Source organism: Chrysemys picta, chromosome 17, assembly GCF_011386835.1.
Source record: "Chrysemys picta bellii isolate R12L10 chromosome 17, ASM1138683v2, whole genome shotgun sequence".
Classification (NCBI taxonomy): domain Eukaryota; kingdom Metazoa; phylum Chordata; order Testudines; family Emydidae; genus Chrysemys; species Chrysemys picta.
The window spans coordinates 19,226,473-19,239,014 of NC_088807.1; the positions used below are offsets into that span (position 1 = coordinate 19,226,473).

Here is a 12,542-nt window from a genome sequence, read left to right on the forward strand (position 1 = left end):
TGCACGGCCTTTGCCCACTGGTAGAAGGGCCCCCCGGTGCCTGGCGACGGAAGCAGGAGACCCACAGTCACAGCAGGGTGGGCTGGATGAGACCCCAGGGCAGCTGGGCCTCGGCCCCGCGCTGGGGGCAGGATCCAGCCACCCACCCACTCTCCAACTCACCCATCCATCCATCCATCCATCTTAACTCCCGGGCGTCCCCGCGACCTTCCCTCCCATCCGTCCCCCCCCTTTCCCCCCGGTCATCCCCCCCGCCTCCTCTCCCATCCGTCCCCCCCTTCCCCCCGGCCATCCCCCCGCCTCCTCTCCCATCCGTCCTCCCCGCCTTCCCCCTCAGCCATCTCTCCGACCTTCCCTCCCATCCGCCCCCCCCTCCCCCTCCCCTCCCATCCGTCTCCCCCTTCCCCCCGGCCATCCCCCCGCCTCCTCTCCCATCCGTCCTCCCGCCTTCCCCCCCCAGCCATCCCTCCGACCTTCCCTCCCATCCGCCCCCCCCTCCCCTCCCATCCGTCCCCCCTCCTTTCCCCCCGGCCATCCCCCCGCCTCCTCTCCCATCCGTCCTCCCCGCCTTCCCCCTCAGCCATCCCTCCGACCTTCCCTCCCATCCGCCCCCCGCCTCCCCTCCCAGGCGTCCCCCCAACCTTCCCTCCATCCGTCCCCCCACCTCCCCTCCCGGGCATCCCCCCGCAATCCCCCGCCTCCCCTCCTGGCCATCCCCCAGACCTTCCCCTCCAGCCACCCCCGATCCCCTTCCCTCCCAGCCATCCTCCCGACCTTCCCTCCCATCTGTCCTCCCACCTCCCCTCCCGGGCGATCCCCCCTCTTCCCTCCCAGCCATCCCCCCGACCTTCCCTCCCATCAGTCCCTCGCCTCCCCTCCCTAACATCCCCCCCACCTTCCCTCCCACCCATCCCCCCCCCCCGCTTTCCGCCCCGGCTATCCCCCCGACCTTCCCTCCCGTCCATCCCCCCACCTCCCCTCCCTGCCATCCCTGTCCCCTTTCCTCCCGGCCATCCCCCCGCCTTCCCTCTCATCCGTCCCCCCGCCTCCCCTCCCGGGCGTGTTCCCCTTCCCTCCCACCCGTCCCCCCAACCTTCCCTTCCAGCTACCCCCCTGCCTTCCTCCCCAGCTGTCCCCCTCACCTTCCCCCCAGCCGTCCCCCCAATCTTCTCTCTCATCCGTCCCCCCACCTCCCCTCCCGGCCACCCCCCACCTTTCCTCCCATCCATCCACCTTCCCAACCCCGCATCCATCCATCCACCCCCGCCCCTCCTCATATCCTGACCACTCACCCACCATGAGACATGAGCAGTACGAAGGGGCAGGAGTGAAGCAGACTGTGATGTGTGGGGGGTGTGATGGTCGGGGGGGGGGAGGATAGGTGGGGGGGCAGGGAGCCAGGGGCTGAGACTGGGGGAAGGGGGGAAGACACACAGCTGGGAGCCCTGCCCCAGAGTCAGGATTTAGGGTAGCCCCCAGCAACCCCCCCAATGCCCCTCCCCCGGATCAACCGTTCCCAAGCCCACAGTGGTTCCTGCCCCCCCCCCACTGACTGAGCCCCCTCCCCTCCTGCCTTGGTTCCTGGCACGGTGGGGGTGGGGAGGACCCATTTCCTGCCCTGCCCCCGCCCGGGGCCCATGGGCAGGAAGGAGCTGCCTTCCTGCTGCTCCCGGGATGGGACAATGGGAGGAAACAGGGGGAGGGCAGCTGGGATTTTGGGCTGCCTGTGATTCACTGAGTCTGGCTCAGGAGAACGGAGCCTCTGTCAGAGCCGGGGAGAGAACCCAGGAGTCCTGGCTCCCAGCTCCCCTGCTCTAACCACTAGACCCCACTCCCCCCCCCCCAGAGCAGGAGAGAACCCAGCCACTCACCTCTCTCCATGAGAGTGTTGAAGAGGGAGGCGTTGGAGAAGAAGAAGAGGTAGCCAAAGGTCTGGGATACCAGGTCGGGGTGTAGCTCACACTCCCGGGTCAGCTCCAGCGTGGCCTGGTAGATGGCCAGGGTGCCACGGATGCCCTCGGGCATGGTGCTCAGCTCCTGGGCATGGGACAGGTCCGCCGTGGCAGTGAAGGGGTTACTGTCCAGCAGGGGCGGGCAGGGCTGAGTACAGGGTCTGCCCAGAAAGGAAAGGGTTAAACACCAGGCATGGGCGGCAATAAGCCAGCAGGGCTTTAGGGGGCGCTGGGCTGCAGGGAGCGGGGGATTCAGCAGGGGGCGCTCTCCCTGGGCAGGCAGGACGGGCCCCAATGCCATAGGGGCAGCACTAGGGGGCGCTGGGCTGCAGGGGGGCTGAACTCACCTTGGTCAGGTAATACACCGACTGCTGGAATGTGGACATGATGACCTCGTCCAGCACCGCCATGGCCTCGTCGCAGGTCTCCAGGTCGCTGGACAGCAAAGCATCATGGGAACTTCCTGGGGAGGAGAAAGGGGGGCCGGCTGTGGGGCTCTGTGAGCTGCGCTCGCTGCCAAGCTCATCCCATCCCTGTGGGATTCACCCCACCAGCCCCTACAGGGGAGAGAATCCAGGCGTCCTGGCTCCCAGCCCCCCCTGCTCTAACCACTAGCCCCCACCGCCCCTCCCAGAGCTGGGGAGAGAACCCAGGCGTCCTGCTCACCCTCCAGGTCGAGTTCTTTCTCCAAGTCCAGCACTTTCTTCTGGACCAGGTTGAGCAGCTCCATGGCGTTGGCCATCCAGAGCATCAGGGGGCGCAAGTCGGCCGCCACCTCTTCGATGCTGAGCGCCCCCACCTGGCCTTTGTCCTGTTGGCTGGGAGGGAGAGAGGGGTGGGAGGAGCGACTGGGGGATCATCGGAGCTGCTGGGACACCTTGCCCCCCTCCCCAGGCCCTTTGGGACCCCGGGCAGTTCTTAGCAGCTTCCACTGAGACATACTCAGCTGTGAAGGGGTTAACTGCCCCTCTGGAGTGGGGCGCAGGGGCTGGGTATATGGGGACCCCTTGTTCAATGCTGGGATGTGGCCCCTCGGGTGGGGCGGGGCTGGGTATACGGGGACCCCTCACCTGGCGTTGGGACGTGGCCCCTCTTGGGTGGGTGTGGGGGCTGTGTATCTGGGGTCCCCTCGCCCGGCACTAAGATAGAACCCCTCTGGTGTGGGGGCTGGAGTCTGAGGACAGAGCACCCCCTACCCTGCCCCCTGCCGCAGAGGGGGGGCGAGACAGGGAGCCCCCACGCCCAGGGTGGGGTGTGACCGGGGTCCAGGGGTCTCACTCACTTTTCCGGCTGCCGGTCCCCGACTTCCTTGATCTTCTCCTGGCAGGGAAGAAAGAGCTGATCCGGAACGGGCCTTGGGGCTGCTGTCACAGTCCCCCATCCCTGCCCCCCGATACACTTGGGGCCCCCAGCTCTGCCCCCACCCTGGGATACAAAGGGGACCCTGCCCCCAGCCATTCTTCCCTCAGCCTTTCCCCCACTCTGGGAGGGGTCCCTGACCCCCAGGGGAGGATTGGGATTTTGTGGGTCCCTGGGCCAGACCAAGTGGGGCCCCTCCCCCCACCCCTTCTACCTGCCGTCCGTCCCCACCCCCATGTGCTGCTGCTGGGGACATGGGGTCCCCCACCCGGCACTCCAAGCCCCACACCTCTAGTAGGAGCGCTGGGTGGGTGGGCAGAGCGGGTCGGGGCACCCATTTTTCCGGGGCCCCCCAATTGGCCCAGTGGCTAGTCCGCCCCTGCTGATCCCCAGCCCCGATCCCCCGTCCCACACCCCCTCTCGTTACCCAGACGGCCTCCTTGACCAGCTGGGCCATCCTGGCCACCAGGCGGGGGAAGTGGCTGGGCTCCAGCACGCGGGTGGAGTGCTCCAGGCACAGGCCCAGGAGGAAGGCCGGGGCCAGGTTGAAGGCGGTGGCCCCCTGGAGCCGGATGATCTCCCTCAGCAGCGCCTCCTCCTCCTGGGGCCGGTAGCGCAGCTCGGGCTCCCGGCTCTCCACGTAGGCCTGGAAGGCGTCCTGCCTCTCCTGGAGGGAGCGCCCACAGGCTGGCACGAGAAGGCGCCCGCCAGCCCGGGCGAGACCCAGGGCCGGGGCAGCCAGGCCGGCCGGGGCTGGGGGGTCCGGGGGTCTTTGTACATGAAGAGGAAGTGCTGGCCCAGCCCCAGCAGGTCCCCGGGGTGCAGCTCGGCCTCGCGCACCAGGGCCCCCCCGTTGAGGGTGACGGCCGCCCCCCGGAAGGGCCGCACCAGGGCCGGCCCCGGGGCCGGCTCAGCCTCCCGCACGCAGCAGTGGCGGGGCAGGATGTCCGGGGCGCAGAGGAAGGTGTCCACGTAGCCCCCCTTGTCGGGCTGGGGGCGGCGCCCAAAGATGTGCCGGCGCCGGGTCATCACGTAGATCACAAAATCCTGGGGGGGTGACGGGGGGAAAATGGCGTCAAAACATGGGCGTGCCATCGGAAGCGGGCCTGCCCCGCCCTCTGTGGGGGAATGGGCTCTCCCGCCATGCCACCCCTGCCCCTCTGGGGGGAATGGGCTCTCCCGCCATGCCACCCCCTACGCTCTGGGGGGGGAATGGACTCTCCCGCCATGCCACCCCTGCCCTCTAGGGGGAATGGGCTCTCCCGCCATGCCACCCCTGCCTTCTGGGGGGGAGGGGAATGGGCTCTCTCCCACTGTGGCACCCCCACCACTCTTGGAGGGGGGAGCTCTCCCCAGGAATCCCCTCTATGGTAAAATGGGTTCTACCCTTTTTGCCCCACCCCCAGTTTCTGTGAGAAAATGGGCCACCCTGCTATTGCACCCCCATTTTTGTTGGTTAAAATTGTCTCTTCTGGGAAGCCCCCCTATTTTCTATGTTAAAATGGGCTCTTCCATTACTGCACCCTTCCCCACATCCTGGAGCACTCCCACCAACCCTTCCCTCCCCCAAGGCTGACCCAGAGAGTGCAAAGCATTATGGGAAAGCTGTGCTCCCAGCATGCTCTGTGCTGGACCATAGTGGGGAGCAAATGGTCCTGGGGGCTGGAGTCAGCACCCCCCTACTGACCTCGCACCGCAGCCCAGCGCCCCCTGCCGAGCCCCCACCTTGCCCCCCGGAGCCCGGCACCCCCCACTGAGCCCCCCGCCCCCCGCAGCACAACGCCCCCTGCTGAGCCCCCCGCCCCGCTCCCTGCAGCCCAGCGTCCCACAGAGCCCCCGCCCCCTGCAGCACAACGCCCCCTGCTGAGCCCCCCGCCCCGCTCCCTGCAGCCCAGCGCCCCACAGAGCCCCCGCTCCCTGCAGCCCAGCGCCCCACAGAGCCCCCTGCCCTACCTGCTTGTCGCAGCCGAGCAGCAGCAGGAAGTAGGGGTGCTGGGTGGGGGGGCTGGATCAGGCATTGGGACAGCTGCTCCAGGTTGGCCCCGTCCGCCGAGTCCTCGGCCCTCCCCGGACTTGGCGCCCCCGTCCGCCGGCTCTGCCTCCTGGGCCGGGGCCACCTCCTCCTCCTGCTCCTCGCCGGCCGGCCCCACCTCGGCACCCGCCACGCTCAGCACGGCCTTGCGCTCACGCCGCTTGCGGGCGCTCAGGTTCATGTCGCTGATGCTGCGGCGCAGGGACAGGTTGTCGGCCCGCTCCTTGGGAGCCGGCCCCCCCCGAGGCCGCCCGTGAGCGGCTCTTCTGCAGCCGCCGCGCCTGGGCGTTGATGCCTGGGGGGCGAGAAGGGGGAGCCTCAGAGGGGGCTGACTGGCTCCCCACTCCGGGGCTTTCAGGGATCCCCAGCCCGGCTCCCCGCCCCCGGTGCCTGTAGCTCCGAGGCAGGACATAACTGGGGGGCCCCATGGCTCCGAACTTGGGACGACGGAGGGTCCCGTGGCTCCTGGCTGCGGGAAGATGGGGGGGCATGTCTCTGAGACGGAAGACGACTGGGGGACCCAGTAGCTTCAGGCTGGGGAGATGACCGGGGGTCCCGTGGCTCCTGGCCTGGGATGACCCAGGGGTCCCATGACTCCCAGCCTGGCATGCCCAGAGGTCCCGTGACTCACAGCCTAGCATGCCCGGGGGTCCCGTGGCTCCCGGCCTGGGACAACCCAGGGGATGGGGGCAGCCCCCACTGCAGCCTCACCCGCCGTCTCGTTATCCTCGGCCTCGCCAACCCTCTCCACCTCGCGCCGACAGCCGCACCTCGAAGCGCCGTGACAGGCCGGCCTTGGGCTTCCACACGTCCTGCAGCACCAGGGGCCGCTCGGTGTCGCCCACGGGGCGCAGGTGCTCGGCCTGCCAGGCCCCACCGGGCCCCTCGAAGCGCCCCACCACGTCGCACAGCACGTAGCCCCCCCTCCTCCTCCTCCGGTGCCACCCCGTAGCGCTCCAGCGCCTCCCGCACCAGCTGGCGCGCCGTGGAGCGTGGCGTGGCCAGCACGCTCTTGTAGTTGGCGCCCCGGGAGATGGCTCCCCCGAAGATCTTCAGGATGCCCGGCAGCTGGGGCTGGCTGGACAGCTCCACCAGGTCCTCGGGCACCGGGTCGATGAGATCCGCCAGCTTCTTCTCGCTGCCCCAGCGCCCGCCCCCCACGCCCGCCCCACTGCTGGTGCTGCGGTGGAACAGGTTGGAGAGGCGCTTGTGGCGGCCCGCCTTCGCCTTGCCGGCGGGACGCAGCTCCACCGTCTCGCTGCCCCGGCTGGCGGTGTCCGAGGAGGTGGACCTGGGGAGGGAAGGCGGGGAGGCCGGGTTAAATGGGCCCATTGCTCTGAGCGGACGAGGGAGGCTGGGAGTGTGGGCTAGAGGGGTCTGTGGGGCTGGCCTAGGGGGACAGGGAGGGGGCGATACTGGGGAGATGAGCCCATGGATTGACTGGGGGGACGGGAAGGAGGCAAGATACTGAGATAGATGGGCCTGTGGGTGTGATTTGGGGGCAGGGAGAGGGAGGGATACTGGGATAGATGAGCCCATAGGTCTGATCTGGGGGCAGGATACCAGGGTAGTTGGGCCTGTGGGGCTGCTCCAGGGGGTGGAAGGGCCTGGATACTGGGGTGTTGGGCCCATGGGGCTGATCCAGGAGGCCAGATACCAGGGCTGTGGGGCGGTCCGGAGGGCAGGAGGGATGGGGGCCGTTCCAGGGGGCAGGGGGGGGCTCTTCCAGGGGGCAGGAGGGAGGGGGCTGGTACCTGACGGAGCCCACACTGGGCCAGCGGCGGCTCATCTTGACGAAGTGTTTCTTGGGCGAGTTGATCCATAGGCCGACGGGGAAGTGGAGTTTCCCGAAGCGGGGGCTGCCCTCCTTCCGCTCCTCCGAGAACATGGTGCCAGGGGCGCCGGGCACCTGGGGGGACACGGCCATGGCAGAGCGCTGGCAGGAGCCAGGCAGTCGTGCCAGGGGCAGCGGCCTAGCCAGACGGGGTGGGAGCCGGCAGCCAGACCCTGCAGAGGGCGCTAGAGAGGGGCCAGGAGGCTGCAGGGCGCTGGGGAGGGGCAGGTTAGGGGCCAGGATGTTGGGGTGAGTGGGGGCTGGGGATAGGTTGGGGGCTGGGATATTGGGGTGAGGGGGGGGATGGGAGTAGGTTGCGGGATGGGATATTGGGGCGAGTGGGGGACAGGGGTAGGTTGGGGGCTGGGATGTTGGGGTGAGTGGGGGAAGGGGATAGGTTGGGGGACGGAATATTGGGGTGAGTGGGGATGGGGGTAGGTTGGGGGCTGGGATGTGGGGGTGAGGGGGGATGGGGATAGGTTGGGGGCTGGGATGTTGGGGTGAGTGGGGGATGGGGGATGGGGGTAGGTTGGGGGCCGGGATGTTGGGGTGAGGGGGGGATGGGGATAGGTTGGAGGTTGGGATGTTGGGGTGAGTGGGGAAGGGGGGATAGGTTGGGATGTTGGGGTGAGTGGGGAAGGGGGGGTAGGTTTGGGGGTTGGGATGTTGGGGTGAGTGGGAAGGGGGGATAGGTTGGAGGTTGGGATGTTGGGGTGAGTGGGGAAGGGGGTAGGTTGGGGGACGGAATATTGGGGTGAGTGGGGATGGGGGTAGGTTGGGGGCTGGGATGTGGGGGTGAGGGGGGATGGGGATAGGTTGGGGGCTGGGATGTTGGGGTGAGTGGGGGATGGGGGATGGGGGTAGGTTGGGGGCCGGGATGTTGGGGTGAGTGGGGGATGGGGGTAGGTTGGGGGGCCGGGATGTTGGGGTGAGTGGGGGTTGGGGAGTGGGTTGGGGGCTGGGATGTTGGGGTGAGTTTAGGTTGGGGGCCGGGATGTTGGGGTGAGTGGGGAAAGGGGTAGGTTGGGGGGCCGGGATGTTGGGGGCCAGCTCTGGTACTGCCAGCGCACAGCTAGTGGCTTCCAACAAGTTAGATTTGGCTACAAGCTCCCGCTCCCGCTACACTCCAGAGCCAGCTGCATTCCGGGGGCTGGGATCCATGGAGGTGGAGGGAGCCCAGGGCCATCCTGGGCTGTCTTTCAAGGCCCTTTATTGGTTCAAACGCTTCCCCCTCCCCAGGGTGAGGGTCGGAGGGGACCTCAATGCCCCAAAGCTGTAAGGAGCCTGGCTGGGATACCAGGACTCCTGGGTTCCGTCCCCCACTCTGGATAGAGCGGGGTGGGGGCTGAGAGCCAGGATTCCTGGGTTCTATCTGAGCTCTGGAGCCCCCAATTACCTCCAGTTCGCCCCTCCCCCCAGCTAGCTGGCTGCCCCCCATCACCCCAATTTTCCTCTGCCCCCGGGTTGCTGGCTGCCCTCCCGAACTACCCCCCCTTCGCCCCTACCCCAAAGCTGTAAGGAGCCTGGCTGGGAAACCAGGACTCCTGGGTTCCATCCCCCACTCTAGGTGGGGAGTGGGGGCTACTGGTTAGAGCGGGCGGGGGGGGGGAGGCTGAGGGCCAGCTGGCTGCCCCCGATCACCCCACTCCCCCACCCCGGCTGACTGCCCCCGATCACCCCACTTCCCCCCCCCGCTGACCCCCAATCACCTGACTCTGACCCACCCCCGCGGCTGGCCCCTGATGCCCCCCCCGCCTGGCCCCCGATCACCCCCCTTCTTCCCCCCCCGCTGGCTGCCCCCGATCACCCTCCCCCCCCGACCCTTCCCCAGCTCCTGCCCCAGAGGAAAGGGGGGGGGTTACCCAGTCCCGTCGCGGGGCCGGACGTCTCCTCTCCTGGGCTCCGCTCCCGCGCTCAGCTCCAGCCTGGGGGCTGCCCCGCCCGCCCCATGGCCCCCTCGGTGGGGCGCGACCCCCAGCCCAGCCCCAGCTCTGCGGCCAGCCCGCTGCCAGTCGGGGCCGGAGTCACTGAGCGCGGATTTCCCCCGGCCCCCGCCCGGCCGGTGCTGGGGGGGGGGGGGTGGGGGCAGGAAAAGGAGCCGGGCCAGGAAGCGGGGCCCCTCCGACGGGGCGGGGGACACGGAGCCTGTGGGGCGGGGAGGGGCAGAGCAAAGGGGGTGCGGGGCCACAAGCGAGAGGGAGCGGTGGGGGGGCGTGGTGGGGGGCAGTGAGTGGGGGAGGGGGGGTAGTGGGGGGATGCAATGTGGGGGGAAGGGGTGCGATAGGGAGGCATGAGGGGAGGGAGGGGCACAATGTGGGGGGCTGTGAGGGGGAGGGGGAACGGTGTATGTCAGGGCAGGGGGCACAAGAGGGGCAGTGGGGGATGCAATGTGTGGGGGGTAGGGGTGCGATGGGGGAGGCGTGAGTGGGGGAGGGGGCAGGGCCATGATATGGGGAGCAATGCATGGGGGAGGGGCACCGTTGGGCAGCAAATGTGTGTGAGGGAGGGGCATGAGGGGGGTGGGGAGGACACGGGATGTGGGGGGCAGTGGGTGGGAGGGAGAGGGCACTGTCTGGGGGACGGGGCAGTGGGGGAAGGGATGCAGTGTGGGGGTGAAAGGGGGAGCAGTGTGTGTGTGTGGAGAGGGACACAGTGTGGGGGGGCAGGGAGGGGATGCACTGGGGCTGGTCCGGCCTGTGCCAGCCAGCGTCCCCACTAGGGCTTCGCAGCGCCTGGGGCTCCCCCAAACCCAGCCTCCAGGCTCGCGGGGGATCTCCTCAGAGGGAGCGCTATGGGGACTAGGACACTTGGACTCCAGAGCCAAATTATGCAAGAAGCGGGTTTATTGTGGGTCTGTGAGGAGCCAGCGAGGTCAGTCGCCACAGGATGTGCCGGAGTGGGCAGGGCCTCGCCACAGGGCGGGGCCTGGGGGGTCTGCCTCTCCCCCAGCACCCCCAGGTGCAGCTGTGCCTAGATCCTGCCAGCGAAGGAGCCGTCGTCCCGCTGCTCATCCCAGCGCTTCACCTGGCAGAAGGGAAACGGGGTTAGGGGTGGGGGCCATACCCAGATGGGCAGCTCCACACAGAGCAGGGCCTAGCCCTCCCAGCAGGGGGCAGCAGGGCCCCCCCCACTCCCCTCACAGAGCAGGGCCCAGCCCCTCTCCCAACAAGGGGCAGAGAATGGGGCAGGGGGGTCTTTCCCCTGGGGGTACTGGCTCCCATCCAGCCCCAGGGCAGGGGACTGACTGGCTCAAGAGGGTGGAGGATAGGGCCCTGGGACCTTTTCCCCTCCTCTCCCCACTGAGTGCAGAGTGGGGGGTACCCCTGGGGTTCTGGCACCCCACATACCCAGGAGATGGGGCACAGGGACTTGTAGACCCGGTAGTACCACTGGCATGGCCTGGTGTCCTTTCCCTTCGCCCCCAGTGTCTTCAGGCAGCGGTAATAGTCTGCAGGGAGACAGCACGTGTTACCCTCTGCCACCACAAGGAGGCGCCAGTGAGCCAACCTCACCACCCTGCCCCTCATAGCCAATCCCTCCCCACAACTACCCACTCTCCTCCCAGAGCCAGGGGGAGAACCCAGGAGTCCTGGCTCCTAGTCCCCCTCTCCCCCCCCCCCGAGGGCCCTCTGCCACTCACCCAGGTAGTTCTGGTAGCAGTTGCGGGTCTGGTTTGTGTTGGGGAAGCGGGGGTCGAAGGGGGCCGTGCGGTAATACCCCCGGGACCCCTCAGGGGACGCCCTTCTCCCCCCCGCCGGCTCCATAGGAGCTCTGCATTCTTGAAAAAAGTAGGCAGGTGAAAGTGGAGAGGCTGGACTGCTCTAACCGCTGGGCCTCACTCCCCTCTCAGAGCTGGGCTGGAACCCAGGAGTCCTGGTTCCAGCCCCCGCTGGGCCACCAGACCCCATTTCCCGCCCCAGAGCCAGGGAGAGAACCCAGGAGTCCTGGCTCCCAGCCCCTCCGCTCTGACCGCTGGCCCCACTCCCCTCCCAGAGCCAGGGAGAGAACCCAGGAGTCCTGGCTCCCAGCCCCTCCGCTCTGACCGCTGGCCCCACTCCCCCTCCCAGAGCAGGGAGAGAACCCAGGAGTCCTGGCTCCCAGCCCCTCTGCTCTGACCGCTGGCCCCACTCCCCTCTCCAGAGCCAGGGAGAGAACCCCAGGAGTCCTCCCCTCCGCTCTGACCGCTGGCCCCACTCCCCTCCCAGAGCCAGGGAGAGAACCCAGGAGTCCTGGCTCCCAGCCCCTCCGCTCTGACCGCTGGCCCCCACTCCCCTCCCAGTGCTCGGGCTCACCTGTGTCTCACCCCCAATGCCCCAAGCTAGTAAATTCAGTTGCTTTGGGTTTCTAAAGGGAGAAAGAATAAAATGGGGGGTGACCTTTCCCTCTGGCCCCCAGGGCTGCTGATGGGATCTGGCCCCGACCCTCCCCCAGCCTGCGGCCCCCCACTGCTGGATCCCTCCCCGACTCCCCCGGCTGTCAGGATCCCCCCATGAGTAGTCCCTGGCCTGCACCCCCCCCCCCCCCGCAGCCTGCGCTCCCCCTCACCGCCCCCCCCCCACTGCAGGGATCCCTCCCCAAACTCCCAGCAGCCAGGATCCCTCCCTGACCCCTCCCCAGCCTGTGCTCCCCTCACCGCCCCCCCACTGCCAGTTTCCCTCCCCGACCGCCCCCCGCAGCCTGCGCTCCCCTCACCGCCCCCCCCCCACTGCAGGGATCCCTCCCCAAACTCCCAGCAGCCAGGATTCCTGCCTGCCCCCCCCCAGGCTCCCCACTCCCCCCCCCACTGCCAGGATCCCTCCCTGACCCCTCCCCAGCCTGTGCTCCCCTCACCCCCCCCCCACTGCCAGTTTCCCTCCCCGACCGCCCCCCCCAGCCTGTGCTCCCTTTGCCCCCCCATACAGTGTGACTGCTCCCCAGAGACTCTGAGGGGACAGGGGACTTAGTGCCCCCTGAGTTCCTATTGGCTGGAACATTCCCCGCCGTGGAAGGCTCTGGCCAATGGGAGCAAAGGGCGGGGCCTGCCCCCTCCCCACCGCATGTCAGTTAGGAGCAACTGCCATGGAATCTTCTAGAAATGTGTGTGTGTGTGGGGGGGGAGGCCTTTCAGCCAATAAGAGCGCGGGGTTCCATGGTCCTGATCCCACCCCCCCCCCCTGGAATGCCCATCCCCCGAGCCTGTCCCCCCCACTGTTCCCCCCCATGAAGCCCACTCCCCACTCTGCTCCCCCACCCTCCCATAAACCCCCCCCAGAACCCTCCCAAGCTGCTCTCCCCACCCCCCCTGAATGCCCCCCCGAGCCAGTCCCCTCCACTCTGCTCCCCCCACCATCCCATATGCCCCCTCCAGAACCCTCCCACGCTGCTC

General features: G+C 68.5%; 2 protein-coding genes across 2 annotated transcripts in view; both read right to left on the reverse strand.

Moving 5' to 3' along the window:
* RASIP1 (Ras interacting protein 1) overlaps positions 1 to 9,251 on the reverse strand; it is a 10,747-nt gene extending 1,496 nt beyond the window's left edge. The window contains 17 exon segments of the mRNA XM_065571881.1: positions 6 to 40; positions 1,872 to 2,088; positions 2,090 to 2,113; positions 2,300 to 2,415; positions 2,619 to 2,770; positions 3,235 to 3,272; positions 3,739 to 3,998; positions 4,001 to 4,358; positions 5,265 to 5,315; positions 5,317 to 5,373; positions 5,375 to 5,584; positions 5,586 to 5,638; positions 6,055 to 6,103; positions 6,105 to 6,266; positions 6,268 to 6,634; positions 7,098 to 7,252; positions 9,040 to 9,251. Coding sequence (XP_065427953.1) covers positions 6 to 40; positions 1,872 to 2,088; positions 2,090 to 2,113; positions 2,300 to 2,415; positions 2,619 to 2,770; positions 3,235 to 3,272; positions 3,739 to 3,998; positions 4,001 to 4,358; positions 5,265 to 5,315; positions 5,317 to 5,373; positions 5,375 to 5,584; positions 5,586 to 5,638; positions 6,055 to 6,103; positions 6,105 to 6,266; positions 6,268 to 6,634; positions 7,098 to 7,231 — 2,283 coding nt within the window. The 5' untranslated portion in view covers positions 7,232 to 7,252; positions 9,040 to 9,251.
* Positions 9,252 to 9,984: 733 nt separating this feature from the next.
* LOC101931369 (cytochrome c oxidase subunit 6B2) lies at positions 9,985 to 11,169 on the reverse strand. Its single transcript, XM_024112481.3, is given in 4 exon segments — positions 9,985 to 10,201; positions 10,525 to 10,625; positions 10,818 to 10,911; positions 10,913 to 11,169. Coding segments are annotated over 4 exon segments (291 nt in total). The 5' UTR covers positions 10,955 to 11,169; the 3' UTR covers positions 9,985 to 10,147.
* Between the last annotated feature and the right edge of the window lie 1,373 nt (positions 11,170 to 12,542).